General features: G+C 34.7%; 1 protein-coding gene across 2 annotated transcripts in view; it reads left to right on the top strand.

The window, feature by feature from the left end:
- Positions 1-22,227, top strand: part of PRSS12 (serine protease 12) — a 69,486-nt gene that overhangs the window by 28,858 nt on the left and 18,401 nt on the right. For both annotated transcript variants that reach the window (XM_033215111.1, XM_033215110.1), the window contains 5 exons: positions 6,005-6,183; positions 8,145-8,286; positions 11,054-11,250; positions 15,856-15,997; positions 21,434-21,639. In XM_033215111.1, the coding sequence (XP_033071002.1) occupies positions 6,005-6,183; positions 8,145-8,286; positions 11,054-11,250; positions 15,856-15,997; positions 21,434-21,639 (866 nt within the window). The remainder of the gene's footprint in view (positions 1-6,004; positions 6,184-8,144; positions 8,287-11,053; positions 11,251-15,855; positions 15,998-21,433; positions 21,640-22,227) is intronic.

Below are 22,227 nucleotides of genomic sequence, written 5' to 3'. Positions count from 1 at the left end.
CCTAGTTCAAAGGCAATTAGCCAGGTCTTTTGCATTTTCCTTGAATGTGTGTCATATAATAATTGATGTATTTGAAACACAATATACTTCAGCTCCCCTTTCTCAGCCTATCAGAGTATTCTCAGCCAAAGCATGACTTTAGGGTTTGTTTGTTACTTTTTCTAGAGAATTAAAAAGACTTCAGTTGGTTGTCTTTTTGCCTAAAAATTATATGAAAGTGATATTAATATTTTAAATCTCCAAAAATGTGATAGGTAAACATGCACTGTTGTTTAATTTCACTACTAGTGATCTTGAGCATCTTATCCTATGGTCATTGGCCATGGATATTTCTTCTTCTGTGAATAGTTGGATCCTCTCTATTGTCTATTTTTTTTTTAAGTTGGTTGCTTTGTCTTTCATTAAAATATAATAATATCCTTGCACTTTGATAGACTGAGGTGGGAAGATTGCTTGAGTTCAGGAGTTTGAGACCAGACTGGGCAACATGGAGAAACCCTGTCTCTACAAAAAATATAAAAATTAGCCAGGCATGGTGGCATGTGCCTGTAGTCTCAGCTACTTGGGAGGCTGAGGTGGGAGGATGACTTGAGCCTGGGAGGCAGAGTTTGCAGTGACCCAAGATTGTGCCACTGGAATCCAGCCTGAGTGACAGAACCAGACCCTGTCTTTAAAAAAACTATCTATCTGTCTATCTAGATATCTAGATATATACACAAACATATTTATTTAAATAAACTGTAACGTGTGTGCATGTGTATGTATATATATAAAATAATTTATTACTATTATTCATTTCTAGGAGGTTTTTTTTGCAAATTGCAAATGTTTCTTCCAGCCTATTGGTTTGCATTTTGACTCTGATTATGGTGTGTTCTACTGTATGGTAGTTTTCAATTTGTATGTGGTTGAATTTAACTTTTTTAGTTTTTGTTTTCTGACTTCTGGGTTTCCTAGGAATTCTCTCTTACATCCAAGATTATAAGAACTAAGAACTATGTTCCTATAGTTTAGTCTAGTAACTTTTTAGTTTTCTTTATTTTCTTTCTTCTTTCCCTCCCTCCTCCTCTCTTTCTCTTTCTTCCTCTTCCTTCTTTCTCCCTCCCTCCTTTCTTTCTTTTCTTTTTTCCCCCTATATTTAAGCCATCTGAATTTCATCTTTTTATTGAGTTTGGGATTAATTTTATATTCTTCCATATTGGTCCCAGGTTTCCTTATAGCACCTAATCATGGCTCAATGAATTATACTCATTGAAATTTTCTTCAATCGATTTTTTTTTTTTTTTTTTTGGTGGCATTTATCTTAGGGCAAAGATCCAAGAAGCCTGTTAATCTGCCTTTCTCTAGAGCTTTCCTATCTGGCTTCTCCATCAGTCATCCTGTCTCCTGTTTTGTCCTTCAACTCTTAGTGATCTCTAAGTCAGTTTCCATATTTGCTTTCATTAATCTCTTTGCTCTAGAGCAGAGGTCTGCAAACTTTTTCCGTAAAGGGCCAGAGAGTACATAGACTTTGCAACTATCCAGCTGGGCCATTGTAGCATGAAAGCAGCCATAGACAATAACTTAGGAATGCGTGTGGCATCGTTCCAATAAAACTTGGTTTCTGGACAGTAAAATTTGGATCTCACTTGATTTTTCACATCACAAATTATGTTCTTATTTTGATTTTTTTCCCTGGCATTTATAAAATTTAAAAACCACTCAGCTGACAAGCAATATAAAAACAGATAGCGTGCTGGATTTGGTGCACAGGTCATATTTTGCTGACCTCTCCTCTAGGGCATAGGGCTTCTTCCCTCCTATCCTGTATCTTGCCTGTAAAAAGGAGCCACAGGTCTCAGGCAGGCACACAACTCCAAGCAGTTTTCTTTTTTCAACCAATATTACCATATTCATAAACATATTATAAACAATACATTTCAGTTACCCTCCATCCCCAAATTCTGGGAATTATAGCTTTTACATGACTTTTGAATTTCATTTTCTGTGAGTGTTAAACTGCTCCCTTGTTTAATGTATTGTAATCTTTTTTTTTTTTTTTAAGATGAAGTCGCACTGTGTCACCCAGGCAGGCTGGAGTGCAGTGGTGCAATCTTGGCTCACTGCAACCTCCACCTCCAAGGTTCGAGTGATTTTCCTGCCACAGCCTCCCAAGTAGCAGGAATTACAGATGACACCATGCCTAGCTAATTTTTGTACTTTTAGTAGAGACAGGGTTTCACTACATTGACCAGGCTGGTCTCAAACTCCTGACCTCAGGTGATCCAGCCACCTCGGCCTCCCAAAGTGCTGGGATTACAGCTGTGAGCCATGGTGCCCAGCCTACTGTAAGTATTTTATGAACTTTTTTTTTTTCTGGTAGAGGATATTTTTTCTACTATAAGTAATCTTTAAAACAGTTGAACTTTTTTCACAGCCTTGTACACTACTATTGCAAGATCATTTTGTTTTAAAACGTATTTTTCTAGGAACATCAGTGCTTTAATTGCACAAAATGTTTTATTTTGGCACAATAACTTTTTAAAATATAATACTTTATGTGCATTAAAATATTTGAAAATGTTTGCCTCTGATTAGATATATCTCTATCACAGGAAAATCTGAAGTTTAGTGATGCAAGTCAGAGCTTACTTAATAGTCTTCTGGGCCATAACCTTATACTCTGTAATAAAAAATAACACAGACATGCATTTGTTCAGTCTCTTATAGGCCATAAATTCTTCCATAAATATTTATTTGAAATTTACTTTAAAATAAATAAATAAATGAAACAACATTAAAACCAGAAAATGTTAAGATATTGATTGATTCTCCCTTCCTTACCATTCCCCCAACTTTACTTTTTGGGGATGAAGGAAAGCAACAACTATGGTGTTTGTTTAAATACCAAATGGTCTTTAGATAAATTGTTTAGCAGTAAAAAATATGTTATTTATCAACTGTCGGGGGTACGTGGGGATTCCTTAACAGTGTCAGAAGAGAGAAGGGAACCAGCATTTATTGAGCTCCTACTTTGCATCAGTGTAATTCCTACAGCCCTGCAAGTTAGCCATTATCATCCCTGTATTCAGCTATTACATCCTAAGCCAGGAAGGTTTTAGTAACTTCCCCAAGGTAGCCCAGCTTGTTGAAGGTAGAGCCCAGATTGGAAGCTCAGAGTCTGTGTCCACATATACTTCGCCACTTCAAAGATTAAGCTTGGAAAAAATAAGTCAGTAATATACAAATATTTATACATGATTAGTGCACTCTTCTGTAGGCATATAGACATACTTCGAAACAACTGAAAACTTTATTTAGAACGATCCTATTAATTGAGCATTTATTGCCTCTTTCCAGAGTAGGCATGACTTTCTGTTCTGTCATTACATTTCCCTTAGCAAAACAAACAAATTCACTCACAAAATTGTCATTTTGACAATATCATTTGTGTTAGGATTCCTTTGTGTTAGGACTCCAATCAGCATTTGTGTTGGAATTCCAAATGTTTTCCTCACATTTGTCCTATTAGTTCTAGATATTAGTCTTTAATTTTTGTTGGGGCAGATTGCTCAGAGTCCACTGTGTTACAAATATCAGATAGTGATCCAAGTGCCAGGATTCTAAATTTTAAAATGTTAACTCCATGAAAATATTTTGCTTAAGCAATCTTCTTTTCCTCAGCTTCCTCTGTACCTCCTATAATATTCTTTTATCCTTCCTCTTGGCATACTCTGAATTTTAAACCAAAGGTGGGTCAGGTGATGATGGAGCATTTCCTAAGCGTTTGCTCTAATGATAATGTTGTTATTATTATTATTTTGAGACAGAATCTCTCTCTGTCACTCAGGCTGGAGTGCAGTGGCATAATCACGGGTCACTGCATCCTTGACTTCCTGGGTTCCAGCGATCCTCCCACCTTGGCCTCCCTAGTGGCTGGGACCACAGGTGTGTGCCACCACACCTGGCTAATTGTTGTATGTTTTGCACAGATGGGGTTTTGCCCTGTTGCTCAGGTTGGTCTCAAACTCCTGAGCTCAAGTAGTCCACCCACCTTGGCTTCCCAAAGTGCTGGGATTACAGGCATGAGCCACTGCGTCCAGCCCTCTAATGATATTAAAACAGGTGTTAACTTTTAGATATTTTTGTTTTCTTAGACATGTTCTTTTAAAAGCAACTTCCTTGTTATCTAGCAGAAATAGTCAATCAGGCTCCTTTTTAGCCACAAAATTGCTATCTAACACTTTACCATTACTGGGGTGTTACAGCCATTTAGCACACTTTTTTTCTTCAATGTATTTTGTTGTAAATTCTCAAGTTATAATGTTATAAGAAAAGAGCAGCTAAAATAATGGGGGAATGGATGCAGTATCATTGTAAAACAAACTAAAAATATAAATGCTACAGTCTAAAAATTAAAAGCCTAAAAGGGACTGAAAATGCAATATCTGAAATTATTAATCACTTTGACAGGTTTGTGATCTTCACTTAAATCTGGAGTTCTAAGAATATGCTATTGCTTTGAATTGTGGGCGAAGTAAATTTACTACAAATAAACTTCAGTAAAGAGATGTTTTTGTTAGAAATAGGCTTGGCTGTCAGGCGTGGTGGCTCATACTTGTAATCCCAGAACTTTTGGGAGGTTGAGGTGGGAAGATTGCTTGAATGCAGGAGTTCAAGACCAGGCTGGGCAACATAGTGAGACCCCATGTCTACAAAAAATAAAACATTCACTGGCACGGTGGTATGCACTTGTAGTCCCAGATATTGAAAAGGCTGAGATGGGAGGATCACTTGAGCCCAGGAGGTCAAGGCTGCCTTAAGCCATGATCACACCACTGCACTCCAGCTGAGGCAACAGAGTGAGACCCTGTCTCAAAACAACAACAACATCAAAAAAGAAATAGGTTTGGCTGTGAGTAACAAAGAACTGAAAATAACAGCAGTTTAAACACGTTTAGAGTCGAGTTTATTTTATGTTTAGGAAAAGAGACTAGAGGTAGCCAGCTCAAGAATAGTTTGGTGGTTCCGCAATCATTAGGGCCCCGGATATCTCTTGTTTGCACTTCTGTCATCCTTAATATGGGACCCTGTGGCCCAAGATAACTTGTTAGGCTCCAGCCATCCTTGCAGTCAGGAGGAGGAAGTGGCACAAAGATAATTCTACAAGTAATACATGGTACTTCCGCCTAAATATCACTGGTCAGAACTTATGGCTGGGTGCGGTGGTTCACACCTGGAATCCCAGCACTTTTGGAGGCTGCAGCGGGAAGATTGCTTGAGACCAGGATTTCAAGACTAGCCTGGGTAACATACTGAAACCCCACCACTTCAAAATAAAAAATAAAAATAAAATTAGCCAGGTGTGGTGGCATACACCTGTATTCCTAGCAACTCAAAAGTCTGTGGTGAGAGGATTGCTTAAGCCTAGGAGTTAAAGGTTGCAGTGAGCTATGGTCATGCCGCTGCACTCCAGCCTGGGCGACAGAGTGTGACTATGACTCAAACAAAACAAAAACAAAAACAAAACTTAGATGTCTAAAATGGGAGCACAGTTTCATTTGGGGATGATGAAAAAGTTCTGGAGATGGATGGTGGAGATATTATAAAATAATCTGAAAGTGCTTAATGCACTATAAACCAAAAATGTTTTAAATGGTAAACTTTATGTTATGTTTATTTTACCACAAACAAACAAACTTAGTCATCAAGAAGGAGGGGAGGCCAAAATGTGATCTTTATTTTGGATAGCCATTTTCCTCCTAAAAATCTGAGGTTCAATTACTAACGAAGAAAAGGAGGTTAAATATTGGGGAGTACCTAGCTTTGAAACACATGTAATAGCTGAAAATATAAAGGACAACAAACAAATGTACAAAAAAAGAAATACAGAAAGTCATACATGACTTATGAAGTGAATTAATAAGTGGGAATTAATAATAACACTTTTACTAGGGACAAAAAAAAGTAAAAGACCAATCTTTGGTATCTAATCCAGAATCCTTATATTCTTCTATTTGTTCAGTGGCATTGCCAAAGCATGGCATCAGGCATATTTTGGGGAAGGGTCTGGCCCAGTTATGTTGGATGAAGTACGCTGCACTGGGAATGAGCTTTCAATTGAGCAATGTCCAAAGAGCTCCTGGGGAGAGCATAACTGTGGCCATAAAGAAGATGCTGGAGTGTCCTGTACCCCTCTAACAGGTAAGGATTTTACTCCATTAATATACCAATTCTTGCCTCCAGTACCACGTGGGCCTGCCACAGCTTCCCTTCTCCTTAATTTCAACATTACCAAATGAGCATTCAAATAAATGCACCAAATAAAACAAACAAAAAGAATGCAAACTATATTAAAATACCATTTTTGTATTCGTAGTTACTCCTATATTTTTCAATTTAAGGCAATATAGTCTTGTAAAGCTAGATCAGAAAATAGGACTTTGTTGCAGTATATAGTACCCACTAGTCAAAATCAGTGTGCAGTGATACATTCCAGATATTAGGTGTAATAATTCCATCTTTAGTCCATTCACCTGTTAACGTTTCTTGACTCAGAATGCATTTAGAACTGGTATTGATGCAATTGTTGATTAAAGCACACTGTGAAAGAAACCAAGTTAACTTTGCTGTGCACAATTTTCAGGCTATTCCAAATGACAGCCTGCCTGTCAAAATGTGTCATGTGTTTTAAGAAGGGCATATGTGAGTACAAACTGGTGTGCATGTATGTTAAAGTTACATGTTTAGGGAGAAGAAGAAGGAAATGGACAAGGCAAGAGAAGTTGACTCATCAGAAACGATTTAGTAAAAAGAACTTGAAGAAAAAAATGGTTTGTTTACATATTTATTTAGTGAAAATCACTAACTTATTAGAATCTATGAAATACCAGATTTATATCTTTCTTTTGACCTACCTCTATACATGCAGTGTTTTTATTAGCAGATTAACACATTAATACAGCATAGAAATATATTTACACCAGATTTTTAGCCAGAGCACTTCGTTTTTTTGAACTGCCATTTTCCCCTCCTTCAAATGGGGATAGTCTTGTAACATTGCTGTGATGCTCAGATGAGATAATACATGTCTTAATGCTTTGCAGACAGTAAAGTGTTATATTAATAAATGGTTTGTTGCTCAGAGACCTTTACTTTAAAAGATCCCTGAGATTCATGAAAAGTATGACCCTTACCCAAGATTATTTATATGTTTCATTGAGAGTTTTTGGATTATTTTGGATGGAAATGGCTTTTAAATCTACTTTTTTGGAGTTAAATTTATTATACTATTTATCTGCTTAGCTCTTTATAGAATTATAGGCAAACTAATTATTATTTGAGTTAATAAGATTCAAATTCAGATCTGTATTATCAATAAAAGAACAAAGGCGAGACATATCTTCCAGTTTTTATCATTCATGAATGCATAATGAATAATATATGCATTGACATGACAGACTGTCTTTTATCCAGAATAGTTTTTTCTGTCATCCTGTTTCAATGTTTTTTTCATTTGCAGTTAAAATTCTGAGCTATTTACAAGTTACTGTATTTTCTTTTTAAATTTAAATGACATGTATTGCTCCAACTTGAGACTAAAGTTATAGGAAATTTACCAAATATTACTTAATCTAGAGAAATCTAAATAGATACTTTGGTATTATATCAGGATATATTTTTCTACATAGAGAATAGGAGTACCAATAAAAAGGAAAGAAAAATATATATGCATATATATGCATATATATTTTTATAGGCATATATTTTTAAAGGCATATATGCATATATATATTTTTCCCCCTGAGATGGAGTCTTGCTTTGTTGCCCAGACTGGAGGGCAGTGGTGCAGTTTCAGCTCACTATAACCTCTGCCTCCTGGGCTCAAGCGATTTTCCTGCCTCAGCCTCCCAAGTAGCTGGGATTACAGGCATGTGCCACCACACCCAGCTGGAAAGAGTATTTTTTTAGGACAGAAATGTGTTATGTCAAACTTCAGAAACAATGCAATAACCTCAGAGGGTCATTTAGCACAGATGTAGTATAAATTTAGCAAAAGGCCTAGAGCGAGGACTGAATATGGTGATATTTCTTGTGAAATACAAATGTTTTGCCTTTTTCTGAAAGTTGATTTGCTTAGTCTCTGTGTCTCCTCCTTATCACAGATGGGGCCATCAGACTTGCAGGTGGGAAAGGCAGCCATGAGGGTCGCTTGGAGGTGTATTACAGAGGCCAGTGGGGTACTGTCTGTGATGATGGCTGGACTGAGCTGAATACATACGTGGCTTGTCGACAGTTGGGATTTAAGTAAGGTTCATTAATGTAAAGGCAGTGAAATGCCAGATTATACTGTTAAAAGTCTAATTATGTTAATCCCTATTTGTAATTTTTATAATAATAAAAATACATGTTCTCTCTTAGCTGTGTATGGAAGTACAACAATGAAAAATAATGACATTTTCTAAGATGATGAATAACCACCTCTTGCTGTTTATTTCATTTACCTTTCCTGCCGTGACCCCTCTTCTTGGATAATTAGTTGAAGCCGGGGTGACCTCTAAGTCCCCTTGTGTCTGTTCAAGTAAGACTTTGAATGCTCATTTTTATTCTGACACGTCATTACTATTGGGTGTTTTTAGTTTTGACATCATTGTCTAAAATTGCAGAGAAGTCCAGTGTCAAATGCTTTGGTATCACATTATTCTCTTTCTCAGAATGTGATGATAATTATCACTTTTATTTGAGAAAAACAGCCCTCTTGTTAGGAGATGACCTTTAGAACTTGCTTTTGACCTCACTCTCTTAAAAGCTAAGTATCACACTTTGGAACATATATTTTATGTCACGCACATAATGCATTCCATAGTAAAGACTTAAGTTGGTCGAAGTAACCGCAAATGATGCTTTTGAGTTAAATATTTGAATGAAAGCTATGAATGCCCATTCTTTCTTGTTTTCCATATTTCTCTGTCATGCTTGAAATAATCGTCTTATGCTTAAAAATCTGGCAAAATTATTTCATTTTAGCTTGATTAGAGCTGATTGCAGATATTCACTACACTTTAAAACCATACCTTCATTCAAGCTAGGCAAAGTCATGTTAAACATATATTTTAAAATTTATAAAAGTAATGTAAAATCATTGGAAAATGATGAAAATAAAAAACTCCCTAATTTTTTATCCTTATGCTATCATTATAATTTGGGTACATAACTTCATATCAGCTCTAGTAATGGACATGTAATTTTTGTCCACATTTTTAACCTTATATTGCTATAGTCACAATTTTTAATAACAGTAACCATCAAATTTTCATACTCTAATTTACTTAATATTAGGTTAGCTTAATTTTTCCTATGATAAGTAATGCTGTCATGAAGATACAATATTCATATAATTTCCCTCTATTTTGTCTTTTCTTGGGCAGAGAAGTTACTGTAATTTTTGGGTAAAATGGTATAACAGCCAAATAAATACAATATACTGACAAATGATAAGAATTACTTAATAAATATCACTTTATATTGAAGTGAATCTCTGTTAGACTGCCAACTATACTCTGTTTTCACAGATTTAGAGAGATTCATAAAATCATGTTATTTCTATTTATTTTCACATTTGGAGAGATTCATAATTCCTGCTATTTCTATTTTTCACATTTTTTCCCTTATGAATGAAAACACTTGACACTGATTTTTTCTTCATATTTTATTTTGTTTCACAAATCTCTGCAGAGTATTCACATTAGTTTTAAAAATGTTCCCAATAATGTGTGTAAAAAGCTCTAAATTATTGTGTTAGAAGGCAGTCAAAGCATGTGCTACGTTTGTTTCTAGTTTACAGAGGAATGTTTGAAAGAGAATATTCTTTTGTAATGAGAAAAAGTAAACTTTGGGTTTCTTTGTATAAATGCAATTCCAAAGTAAAATGACTTCCTGTTATCTGTTACGTAGTTGCTATGGACAGATGATAATCTAATGTATTTCGTGAAAAAAATGGTCTATAAGTTAAAAGTGAACAATATGCGATTTAGGCTTATTACTTTTCTAGCCAAGGCTTGATTAGTCAGCAGTAGAAGGAAGAAAAGCCATAGAATGATTTAAAAGCTTCGTTGTTTTAATTTATTAAAATATTCATTTTGTCAAATAAATTTAATAAATACTTGCATAGAAAAAAATGAAGAAAATTCATATCCGATAGATCTCTTCATATTCTTAGTACAGAAATAATAAAAACATCAAGTAAGGGAATTATTATTATGAGTAAGAGTTGGATCTTATGGACTGTTAGAACTGAAAGACATCTTAAAGATTTGTAAGCTCAGTGACTTCTGGAGGTTTGGATTTTATGGAACAAAAGGAAATAAAATTGGGAAGATGAAAGAAGGTGCAGATTTACTTAATTTCTAAGTTAAAAAAAAATTTTCAGGTCTCTCCTATTTCTGCAGCGTATATGTTTATTATACATTTAGGTTTTGTTTCTATAGTGCAGTGTTACAAATAAACTCAATTGGAACACAAATATAATTGATAAAAATTTTTAAGGTTCAATTTGTATACCTTATGAAAATCTAAGAATATTATAATTCTGATTTTGGTGGGCTGAAATCTAAATTTAATCATAGATTAGGTATAGTGCTTGAGCAATCAGTGAACGAATCCACCCTTTTCATTTTGAAAGAGAGAAAACCAAAGAAAAGCTGCTGAAATCAAATGAGTTAGATGGAGCATCAGAAGCAAAACGAGACAAGTATTCTCACTTTCTGGTCACAATTTCTGTGGTCAGGAATTTGAGATTAATCTCTTTGCATTCTCTCTGATTGGTTTTGTAGACAAAACACAAGAATGAATGGGGAAAAAGTATTAATTTCTTATTTGTTATTCATTGAAATAATCAAACATTTGTAAGGTGATTAAAACATGTGATGGAGCAAACATAGCTCTAAACTGAGTCCCCAAGGTAGGAGAAAGAACAGATACTTATCCTCTGAAGTCATGTCACTGAACTAGGTTGCCTGTGTTAAATGTTTTGTGGTTCCCTGTTCTACACACAGTGTTTATTTAATTGTCGCAGATATGGTAAACAAGCATCTGCCAACCATTTTGAAGAAAGCACAGGGCCCATATGGTTGGATGATGTCAGCTGCTCAGGAAAGGAAACCAGATTTCTTCAGTGTTCCAGGCGACAGTGGGGACGGCATGACTGCAGCCACCGCGAAGATGTTAGCATTGCCTGCTACCCTGGCAGCGAGGGACACAGGCTCTCTCTGGGTGAGGACTGACTGCAGCTCTCAAGTTTCCATCATTCAGTAGCCATTGTACTTCTAACCGCTGGCCTTGAATGTGAAGTGTTTCTCATCTTTGGCTTTTTTGGGGGGTCTATTTCCCATAACTGTCTAATTTTCAGTAATTTTTATGCAGAGAAAAAGTATTTTGAGTCTCTACACCAACATTATGAAATTTCTACCCCTAAGTTGTTTTTCTTTACTTAGAAAATTAAGTTTCTCACTAAAAATGCTTACAATCATCTGTATCTGAAAAATGGAATAAAGAAGCTGCAGTATCTATTCCCCTTACTCCTTGATCACCTATTCTGATTTTCATTTACCTTGAATTCTAGTGAGCTATTTGGGACACGATTTAAAATAAGAATATTCTCCTCTCCCTGTCTCATGGTTCATTTCTTCCCTAGTCCTTGTCATTCATTGGTCACCAACCATTCATTGCTCTTTTAAGTTTCTCAGTGGTCTTCTAAGTGAATTAATTAAAGTTAATAGCTCACCCATCTTTCTAATGTAACTTATTATTTTAGAAACCCATCAGGGATCTCTGTTACTCTTCATTTATATTTTTTTAGACTTGTTGGATAAAAGGTAACTAGCTCCTCTAACTGTATTGAAACAATTATGGATAAAGATCCTCTTGAGAGTAGAGAGCAATTAAACATTCTTGATAAATTTCTTAATGTCTGGTGAGGAGGGCAGAATATAGATGAATGAAAAATACAGAGGGAAATATTCAAAATACTTTGTAGTATGCTATCACAGCTTTATTTATGTGTATGTGTGAGAGAGAGTGAGTGTGTGTATGTGAATAGATGTTAAAATAGCCTTAGGTGGTCTTTACTTTTAACCTTGGATTGAGTCAATTCCTTTATATTCTCCTGTTTGGAGACTGTGAAGCTGAAATCTTCATATTACAAAACAACAAAACTTTTTGAATCTCAGAGTATTAGCCATATTACACACTTTAAATTTGTCAAAGTCTGTGGCTGATTCCTCATTGTACTCTACACTGTGAAAGCTTGGTGACACTGCATTAATCTAGTATTATACCAAGTAGAAATACATGTTTTTATTCCATCCCTTTCAGGCTATATTTCCATTTTTCTTTCTTTTCATTTTGTTTTCTTTTACCCTTGCCCCTTCTCCTTATGAAAAATTTATGATCCTCCCAGGATTATGTGGTGGATGATTACATGTGGTTGAAGGAGATAGAACTTGTTTGCTGGAAATGGATTCTCTCAGCCCCAGATAGCAGGTGTTGGAATCATGGGATGATCTACGCGAATATGCTCTGTGAGCTCCCAGTGACGAAATACTATGTGACCTGAGTTCTCTGTAGGCCTGTGTTGTTAAATACATCATATGGTTGGAATAACAAATCTTTTCAGTTCCCTTGAAAATCTTTTTAATTCTAGGACTCTAGATGTGTTTTTTCAAAATTTAAAAACCCGAGGGTGATAATTATTAATAAAACATATGATCATTATTATGAATCTCTTCGGTTCTAATCTCAGTAATGTGTCTATTAACTAAAGTCGTTTGTCTGAAGAACATTATGTCTGAGGCAAATATCCTTTTGGGATAGAATCATGTTACTATTTGTTCATTCATAGATCATTGCTTCCACCTATTAAAAGCTACTATATATTTAAAAGAGAAGCTTAGAGAAGGAGATAACGGAATAACGATATAAATAACAGCATTTAGGAAACAATGGAGATTTTTTACTTCTTTGGCATTGCAATGATGAGCTCTTGGACTATTGCTATTTTCAGCTATTTGAAGGCTAATTTCTGGACCTTAACCTTGTATGTCAAGAGAAACTTTTCTCAAAATTAGTTACAGCCCTGTAGATACTCTTTTGGGTCTGTGGTGGGTGGAATGCTCAAAAGTAGTATTCTAGGTTAGTAAAAGTAATTCTAGTAAGAATGCAGTTGCTGCCTATGTGAGTTGGGAGAAATTTCTGGGATGGTAAAAATATGGATTTCTCATTTTAATATTACATTAATTCTAAAGTTCAGAGTATTAAGTCCTGGCAAAGATTTCTTTCCCAGTGAGGTTGTTGCCTCTTACTCAATTTTACAGTATAAAATTAGGCTTAATTACATTAATTAATTAATTTATTTATTGAGACTGAGTCTCACTCTGTCACCCAGGCTGGAGTGCAATGGCGCAATCTCAGCTCACTGCAACCTCCACCCCCTGGGTTCAAGCAATTCTCGTGCCTCAGCCTCCCGAGTAACTGGGATTACAGGCACCTGCCACCACGCCCGGCTAATATTTGTGTTTTTAGTAGAGATGGGGTTTTGCCATGTTGGCCAGGCTGGCCCCAAACTCCTGACCTCAGGTGATCTGCTTGCCTTGGCCCCCAAAGTGCTGGGATTACAGGCGTGAGCCACTGAGCCCAGCCTAAAATTAGGCTTTTAATGTGTATGTATGCATGTTAGAATTTATCTTTTTTCTAACAGACAGTATTATTTTCTAAAAATAATGTATTATGTTACAGGAAAAATTGAAGAAAACTACTGAAAGTCAATTTGAGATATATTTTAAAGATAACTGTATACCTATAGGATTGTTTAGGTTTCCCAAAAATTTTATCTATTTAAGATTTTAGAAATAAAACATGTTATGTATTATTATTTCCATAACAACACAAACTTAATAGTGACAACGTATGGATGGCATGACTTTTGTCATCCAATTTCCCTTCAAGAATTAAGAATTTAATGATTTTGTAGAATGAATGGCTAAAATTAGGTTCAGAAATATTGTATGCATTATTTTTACAAAGCCATGCAAGTTAGACTTTAGAAAAAGTTTATCATTTGTATTTTCAGAGTGTATGAAAAAGTGCCTATAAAACTACCAGAATGGAACATGTAGATCTAATTTCATGTGCAAATGTTTTCTTAATTTTGAACCAAATATCCAAAAATGTAAAAAGTGAAAACTTTAAGAAAAGAATTTCATTTGTTTGATTTTGGTATCTGAGGATCACTTTTTCAGTTTCTGTTCTTGGAAAGAACTCCCAAATTTCAGATATATTAATAAGAAATATGAAGTTTCAATATTGTGTTTTATGACATAGCTAAAACTCCAAGTTTTTATTCAGCTAATAGTGAGCAGTGCATACACTCCATAAACATTTGTTGAGTTTGATTTTGCTATGTGATTCTGCTATATACTGCCTGTCCCATGAAGTGAACATGATTAGGGATAGACACTGGGGAGCCGGCAACTCTTGGGGCAACACAGAAGGATGGAGAAGTAAAAAATGGGTCAGAAGAATAAAAATAGAATGTGTCCATCTTGCTAACAACATTTTCTTTTAGTTAACCAATGTTGATTTAGTAACTTCACATATTGGTTTAAACACAAATTAAATAATATATTGTCCATTACCTGCAGACTTCTACCTCCTTAGTTCTGCTGATAATTTTACCATGCTTTATTGTATTCCCTAAATCCTTACCAGTAAATCTTGGCCCTGAAGCTCGAGACCCTTCTAGTAACTAGGTAATCAGATGTGTGAGTGTTAGCTTGCTTGGGTTGCTATAACAAAGTTCTACAGAGGTGGCTTAAACACAGATATTTATTGTTTCACAGTTCTGGGGGCTAGGAGTCTACAATCAAATGTCAGTAGGGTTCATTCCTTCCGAAAGAACTGTGAGGGAATGGCTGTGTGAGAGAGAGATGCTCCAGGCCTCTCTCCTTAGCTTGTATATGGCAGTCCTCTCCCCATGTCTCTTTACATCATCCTCTTCATGTCCAAATTTCTCCATTTTATGGGAATACCAGCATATCTGATTAGGGCCCACCCTAATGACCTCACAATTCAACCCATGCAAGTCACAGTGAGGAGTTTCAATTCAACATCATAATTATTGATGTGGTGATACGTCACACAAATCCCTTCATTTGTATTAACTTAGATAAATCTTAATTTGCTAGAGTTCAGTTTCTCAACTTTTAAGTCAGTAATTTTTGTGACTTAATTCTTTCCCTTAAAATCAATAGAAAGCCTGAGATGGAAATTGTCCCTATTTACTGCTTTTTTTTTTTTTCTTTTTCTTTCTTTTTTTGCCTCCTCCAGCATTAGACTTCAATCAAGTTACCCAACTATGAATGCCAAGGTTGTGTCTGTTTCTATCTTTCTAAAAATCTTGGCTTTGGAGTATAAACTTCTAGCTCTGTTCATGGATAAATGAACAGACATGAAGCAAAAACAACCTCAAGTTAATGTTCTTTTACTATTTAGAAGTAAGGTGTAATAAAGTAATTCACGATTTTATAATGCTATTTATTCATTCAACAAACAGCGATTGCATATCCTCTATATGCCAGGCACTGTTCCACAGTCTGGGGATACAAGGTTGAGCAAGGTGAGCACTTTGAATTCAAGGCTGCAAGAGACACTGCGAAAGTGAATAAAATTTTTATTGATATATCTTCTCTCTCTCAAAACAAGTATTTCCCATCTGATTTTATAGCTGATTTAAAAAGAACAATTGTATTTTGTAGAGTTGCTCATGCTTTAGCATCAGTTTGCTGGTTTGGGCTGTTCTAATACTTTTGAATCGTGACTTAGGTTTTCCTGTCAGACTGATGGATGGAGAAAATAAGAAAGAAGGACGAGTGGAAGTTTTTATCAATGGCCAGTGGGGAACAATCTGTGATGATGGATGGACTGATAAGGATGCAGCTGTGATTTGTCGTCAGCTTGGCTATAAGTAAGGAAAACCTAATTATTTGGGATGGTTACTGATGAGCATATCTGAATTTTTAAATGCTTATTTTAATGAGTTACCTCTTACTTAAAACGAGCTTCTATCATTCATTTGAAAATAGTGGCCACACATTGTTTTGATCCAGAATTAAAAAGAAGTAATAAGTAGATTCTATTCACATTTTTCTGTCTTCTCACAAGAAATATTATGTCACATAAGAAATGTAGCTTTTTGTCTAATAACAAAATCATCTAATAACTCTGACTAGTCATAATACTGCTTGTATCAGCTTCTCTCAGTTAACCTTTTCTCTGTGATAAATGTTTCAACACTGTAGCCTTTTAAGGGACTCTAGAGTTATTGAAATTATTGTTGGTTCTCATTTTTCTTGGTAGTTATAAAGTCACTGTGGACATGGAATTAGCAAATGCTGAGCCATTGCTCCTAGAGCTGAGGTCACTGCTCTCCCTTCTTGTTTCAGCTTTCATACTTGTAAACAGTTGTCCTTATTTACGGTCTATGTGGTGCCAATTTTTTTTTTTTTTTTTTTTGCATTTCTGTGCTTTCTTTGCTGATGACTTCACTGTTTAAAATGGCCCCCATTTGTAGTACCGAAGTGCTGTGTAGTGTTTGTAAGTGCAGAAAGGCTGTGATGTGACTTTGAGAGAAAATGCATGCATTAGATAAAAAAGAAGGCAGATCATCTCCTGTTGGTTAGACCTCAGCTGGGTAATTTAAAATTTTACTTGGTTCTGCATATGTCATGAATGACTGTGAAAGCACCCTAAGTAATGATTTTGAAGTAACAAAAATATGGAAAATGTTATAATGCAGAGGGTTATAAATTTAAGATAATATATATAAATTGCCTAGCTCGGAGTAGATTACTAATAGTAATTTGGATTTAAAAATATATCCTTAATTGTATATCTGTGTGCATCTTAAATATTGAACAGTTCATATGATTATTTTCTATAAATAATACACGTTTATTTTAAAAAACATTTCTGTTTCAATAAAAGTTAAAATGTTAGGGGTAAACTTCAGCTGTGATCTGTCATCAGCTTGGCTATAAGTAAGGAAAACCTAATTATTTGGGATGGTTACTGATGATCATATCTGAATTTTTAAATGCTTATTCTAAAGAGTTACTTCTTACTTAAGTAACTTAAGTAAGGTTAAAATGAGCTTCTGTCATTCATTTGAAAATACTGGCCACATATTGATTTGATTTGATTGTTTCTGGTTACTCGATACTACTTCAATTTATGGCACAGTTTTGGACCCAGTTGCAATTCCAGTTGTCCTACAGCAAATTAATCCTTCATTTGTGATATAAATGTTCAATTTTCAGAATATGGGACAGTAAAATAGGGAAAGTCTACGTTAGATGTGAAAGTGAATTTAGTCAGTGATTAATTTTAAATTTATTTTGCTCACTGTGTTTCTATCACTCCTTTTTCCATTTGAAAAAAAATTATTCTTGTTCTTGTATTACATTACATTCCCAATACATTTCCTCACCCAAAATCAGCCATTAAAAGATACTGCTCTTTGAGACTGGTTTCCTGGCCGTATTTTAATTTTATTATTTTGGTGGAGGTGATCCAAGAAGCCTAGTATTACCTTTGGAAATACAAAGGGAAGGATTGGCACCAAAGTTGATCTTCAAATTGTGTGTCTCAGCTAAGTTTAAGGAGAGAAAAATATCCTAAGTGTGTTCATCAAGCATCATCAATACACACGTAATTGTGTGTTATTACTTGAGTTTCTTTCTAAATTGTTGATTGCTTTTTATTTATCATCATTGATATAGTTTGGATATTTGTCCCCACCCAAATCTCATGTTGAGATGTAATCCATAATATTGGAGGTGGGATCTGGTGGGAGGTGTTTGGATCATGGGGGCAGATCCCTCATGAATGACTTAGGCCATCCCCTTGCTGATAAATGAGCTCATGCCCTGAGTTCACATGAGATCTGGTTGTTTAAAAGTGTATGGCACCCTTCCACCCTGGTTTCTGCTGCTACTTTTGCTGTGTGACTTGCCTGTTTCCCCTTCACTTTCTGCCATGATTGAAAACTCCCTGGGCTTCAGCAGAAGCCAAGCAGATGCCAGCACCAAGCTTCCTGTAAAGCCTGTAGAGCTGTGAGCCAATTAAACCTCTCTTCTTTATAAATTACCCAGTCACAGGTATTTCTTTATAGCAATGGAAGAATGGCCTAACATAATCATTTAGTCCATTTAACATTTAACTCAAAAGTGAATTTAGCCTCATGTTAGGATGGCTATGATCAAAACAACAAAGAGTAACAACTGTTAGTAAGGATGTGGAGAAACTGGAACCCTTATACACTGTTGGTGGGAATGTAGAATGGTACAGCCACTGTGGAAAATAATATGGAAACAGTATGGAAAATAGTTCCTTAAAAAGCTAAAAGTAGAACTACCATATGATCTAGATATCCCATTTTTGAGTATATGGCCAAAATAATTGAAATTAGGACATCAAAGAAATATCTGCACTCCTATGTTCAATGCAGCATTATTTGCAATAGCCAAGATATGGAAACAGCCTAAATGAGTGGATGAAGAAAACGTGGTATGCATATATACACAGTTACTGAAAGACAAATACTACATGATTCCACTTATATGAGATATCTAAAATAGTCAAACTTATGGAAGCAGAAATAGAATGGTGGTTATCAGGGGTTGGGAGGAGAAGAAAATGGGAAATTATTTTTCAATGGGTATAAAGTTTCTGTCATGCAAGATGAATAAGTTCTAAAGATCTGCTGTACAGTATAGTACTTATAGTTAACAATATGGTACTATATACTTCAAAATATAGTGAGGGTATAGATCTTGTGTTCTTAACAAAACCAAATGAAAACCGAAACAGAACATAAAGAACAAAACAAACAAACCTCAGAAAAGAACACAAGGAAATTTTTGGAGGTGAAGGATATATTTAGCACCTTGGTTGTGGTAATGGTATCACAGATATATGCATATGTCCAAACTGATGAAGATTTTTTTTATATCAATTATACCTCATTAAAGCAGAAAAAAGATTTTAGATGAGAAACACAATCTAGATTAAGTGAACAAAGTTTGTTGCAGCTTTCAATATTTCTGTAATACTTATCAATCAAGAAAAGCATCAAAAGACTTTATAATCATGTTTTAAATAGTCTCATAAGTAATTCAGTAATTTAATGTTACCGTAACAAACTGGATAACATAATCTGCAATTTGCCATCAAATAGTATTTAAATGAGAATTGTTTAGCTATTTGATTAATCTAAATATACTTGCATATTTTTATAATTTCCCGCTGAGGGGAAATTGGATTTCATATAAGAACATATGTATATAAATAATTTTCATCGTGTCTATTTTGAATCACAAAAAATATTTAATAAGGGGCTTATTTGTAGAAATGAATCCAGGAAACTTTGAAGCTGTTATAAGGTTTGAGCCTCATAAATAGGAATTTCAGAGATCTGTCCTCCAGCCAGTCCTTGGAAACACTGAGAATCAAAATTGTATTAGAAAGCATTTTAATAATGGGAAAGACAGAAATGAGATAATAAAAAAGGAAATGTGAATGGTAACTAATACATATATGATTAAAGTGAACAGAAAGTAAAAGGCATTATTTAATGATGCATTACATAATGTCTGACAAAGTCTAGCATATGAGCATGTTTGTAGATTGTTGATAGAGAATGTGTTGAGATCAGTTAAATTCATTGAGACAGACTAAGTAGTCATGACAGAAATTCCATTCTGTTTACACTTTATGTGGATCCATTTGCATATGTTCCAATAGAAAGTTGTTTTTGAACATATTTGTTAGTGTATTAATCCTTAAAAAATTTTTTTAAATTGTATATTCTCACTGCTTTAGTAGAGATATAAAATTAAGTATATCTGGTATCTATTTTACATCTAAATAGGTGCAAAGGACTTAATTTCTGGCATATTTTTATGACATTTGAATATAAAACAGTTATACCACTCTTAATTATATCCAGTAAAATAAAAATATAGTAATTTGATTCTGCTATCCATTAAAAAAAAATACATGAACAAAAGATACTTCTTTGACCAGAAATTTTACAGTTTTTTATTCTCCTTGAAATTATATTTTAAATTTTCTTCTCCCACGGAATCTCAATGTTATTATGCCTTAAAAATATGTGTGTATAGGTATGTACACACACATATATGCACACATACCCATATACACGTGTGTGCATATATACAGATATATGCACACATATGTACATGGACACAGAGAAAAATTATGCTAGGAAGTTTCATGTGTCTCTAGATTTTATAATTTCTAGTATATAACTGATAATAAACAACAAAAAAATTAATAACATTATTAAATAGTTATTAAACATAGAAAATAAAAGTTTACCAAAGCTCTCATTTCTTAATTAGACCAATGGGTTGGGTTTGTGTTGCTTGGATTAAGGAAGCTTCATTGCTATCATATATTTTGAATTTTTCTTTTGTCTACTTTAGAGGCTTTCAAACTTTGGAAGAATGTACTGTGGTAGGATTTGGAATGAGTGCAAGATATGCTTTTTGTGAAGTGAGAGAAGGGAAATTTTGAAAGAGAAGTTTGATCTTGATAGCAGCAAGATTATTTTTAAAAAAGAGTATATGTGAAATTTGAGGATATAAAAATTGATTACTTTAGAGCCTGTGTATCTCTTGGAAAGTTATTATCTACCAGGAACCCTCCTGGGTTCAAGTGATTCTCCTGCCTCAGCCTCCCAAGCAGCTGGGCTTACAAGCACACACCACCACGCCCAGCTAAATTTTTGTATTTTTAGTAGAAACGGTTTCACCAAGTTAGCTAGGCTGGTCTTGAACTCCTGACCTCAGGTGATCTGCCCACCTCGGCCTCCCGAAGTGTTGGGATTACAGGCATGAGCCAACATGCCTGGCCTAAAAAAATTGTACTTTTTTCTTCTAAAGGAGGCAAAAAATTAGTTCTTAGCTCTGTAGGTTATTATTTAATCTCATAGTTTTCTTCGCAATATTATACCAATATTAAGAGAGTATTATACTCTTTAAGAGGGTACGAAATTTAGAGGTATTTTTTTTCCTGCTTAAACGAGAGCTAAAGACTATCATGATTTTTTGATGTGCCATTAAATGTGGGTTTCTTAGAAAAAGCTAAATTAAAGGCAAGTGATATAATAAAGTGGCTGTGGAGTATGGCAACAGAGAAGGTATAATTATTACCTTTTTAATGTAATTTTTTTAACAGTCATGAAACAAATGGTTTTTAGCACATGCAGATGCTAATTTTAATATATAAAAATTAAGGAATAAAATTGAATACATGTTGTGATTTATTCAGATATATGTTTGACTGATTCTTCACATCATTAAGAATGTTCTATCTTCAGGGGTCCTGCCAGAGCAAGAACCATGGCTTATTTTGGAGAAGGAAAAGGACCCATTCATGTGGATAATGTGAAGTGCACAGGAAATGAGAGGTCCTTGGCTGACTGTATCAAGCAAGATATTGGAAGACACAACTGCCGCCACAGTGAAGATGCAGGAGTTATTTGTGATTATTTTGGCAAGAAGGCCTCAGGTAACAGTAATAAAGGTAAGTCACCTTCTGGAGCCCTAAACAAGTCAAAGAATACTAATTCCCACTCTAGTACTGTAAGCAGTACTTTGATAACAGAAATCAAGTACAACAAGAACATATACAGGCCATGTCTTGTGCTATTCCTTAGATCCAGTAGTTCTTGGCAAACTTGCCTAGGTGGGGCTGACAGGTAGAACAAGGGTCAGGGGTAGGAGTGGATTTACAGGGCCTTGTAATCTCTGGGATCATCCCCTTTTCACTTTCTTAGCCATTTCTGTATTTCCTTTTTTAGATATAATAAAGCTCTCATGCTTGTTGCTATCTTTGAAGATCCAGAATTGGTATTGACTTCATAAAAAGGAAAGTACTGAAAATATAGAAATGAATTAAAGGCATTTCTAAAGTCTTACTAATATTTTAAACAAGGATATTTAAAAATGAATTTCAAAAAGAAAATGATCTTTTGTATATTTTACTCTCTGAAATTTAAAAATTTAAGGAAAATGATAAGTAATCCTTTCATATGATACAGTAATGTTTCATAGTTTAAATGAATAGAGTTCTTGTAAGCTCTGTGTACATTTATTATTATTTATTTATTTA

This window comes from Trachypithecus francoisi, unplaced genomic scaffold (assembly GCF_009764315.1).
Source record: "Trachypithecus francoisi isolate TF-2019V2 unplaced genomic scaffold, Tfra_2.0 Lachesis_group1, whole genome shotgun sequence".
NCBI lineage: Eukaryota > Metazoa > Chordata > Mammalia > Primates > Cercopithecidae > Trachypithecus > Trachypithecus francoisi.
The sequence above is the reverse complement of the archived record's forward strand: the minus strand, read 5'-3'. Positions and strand labels throughout refer to the sequence as shown.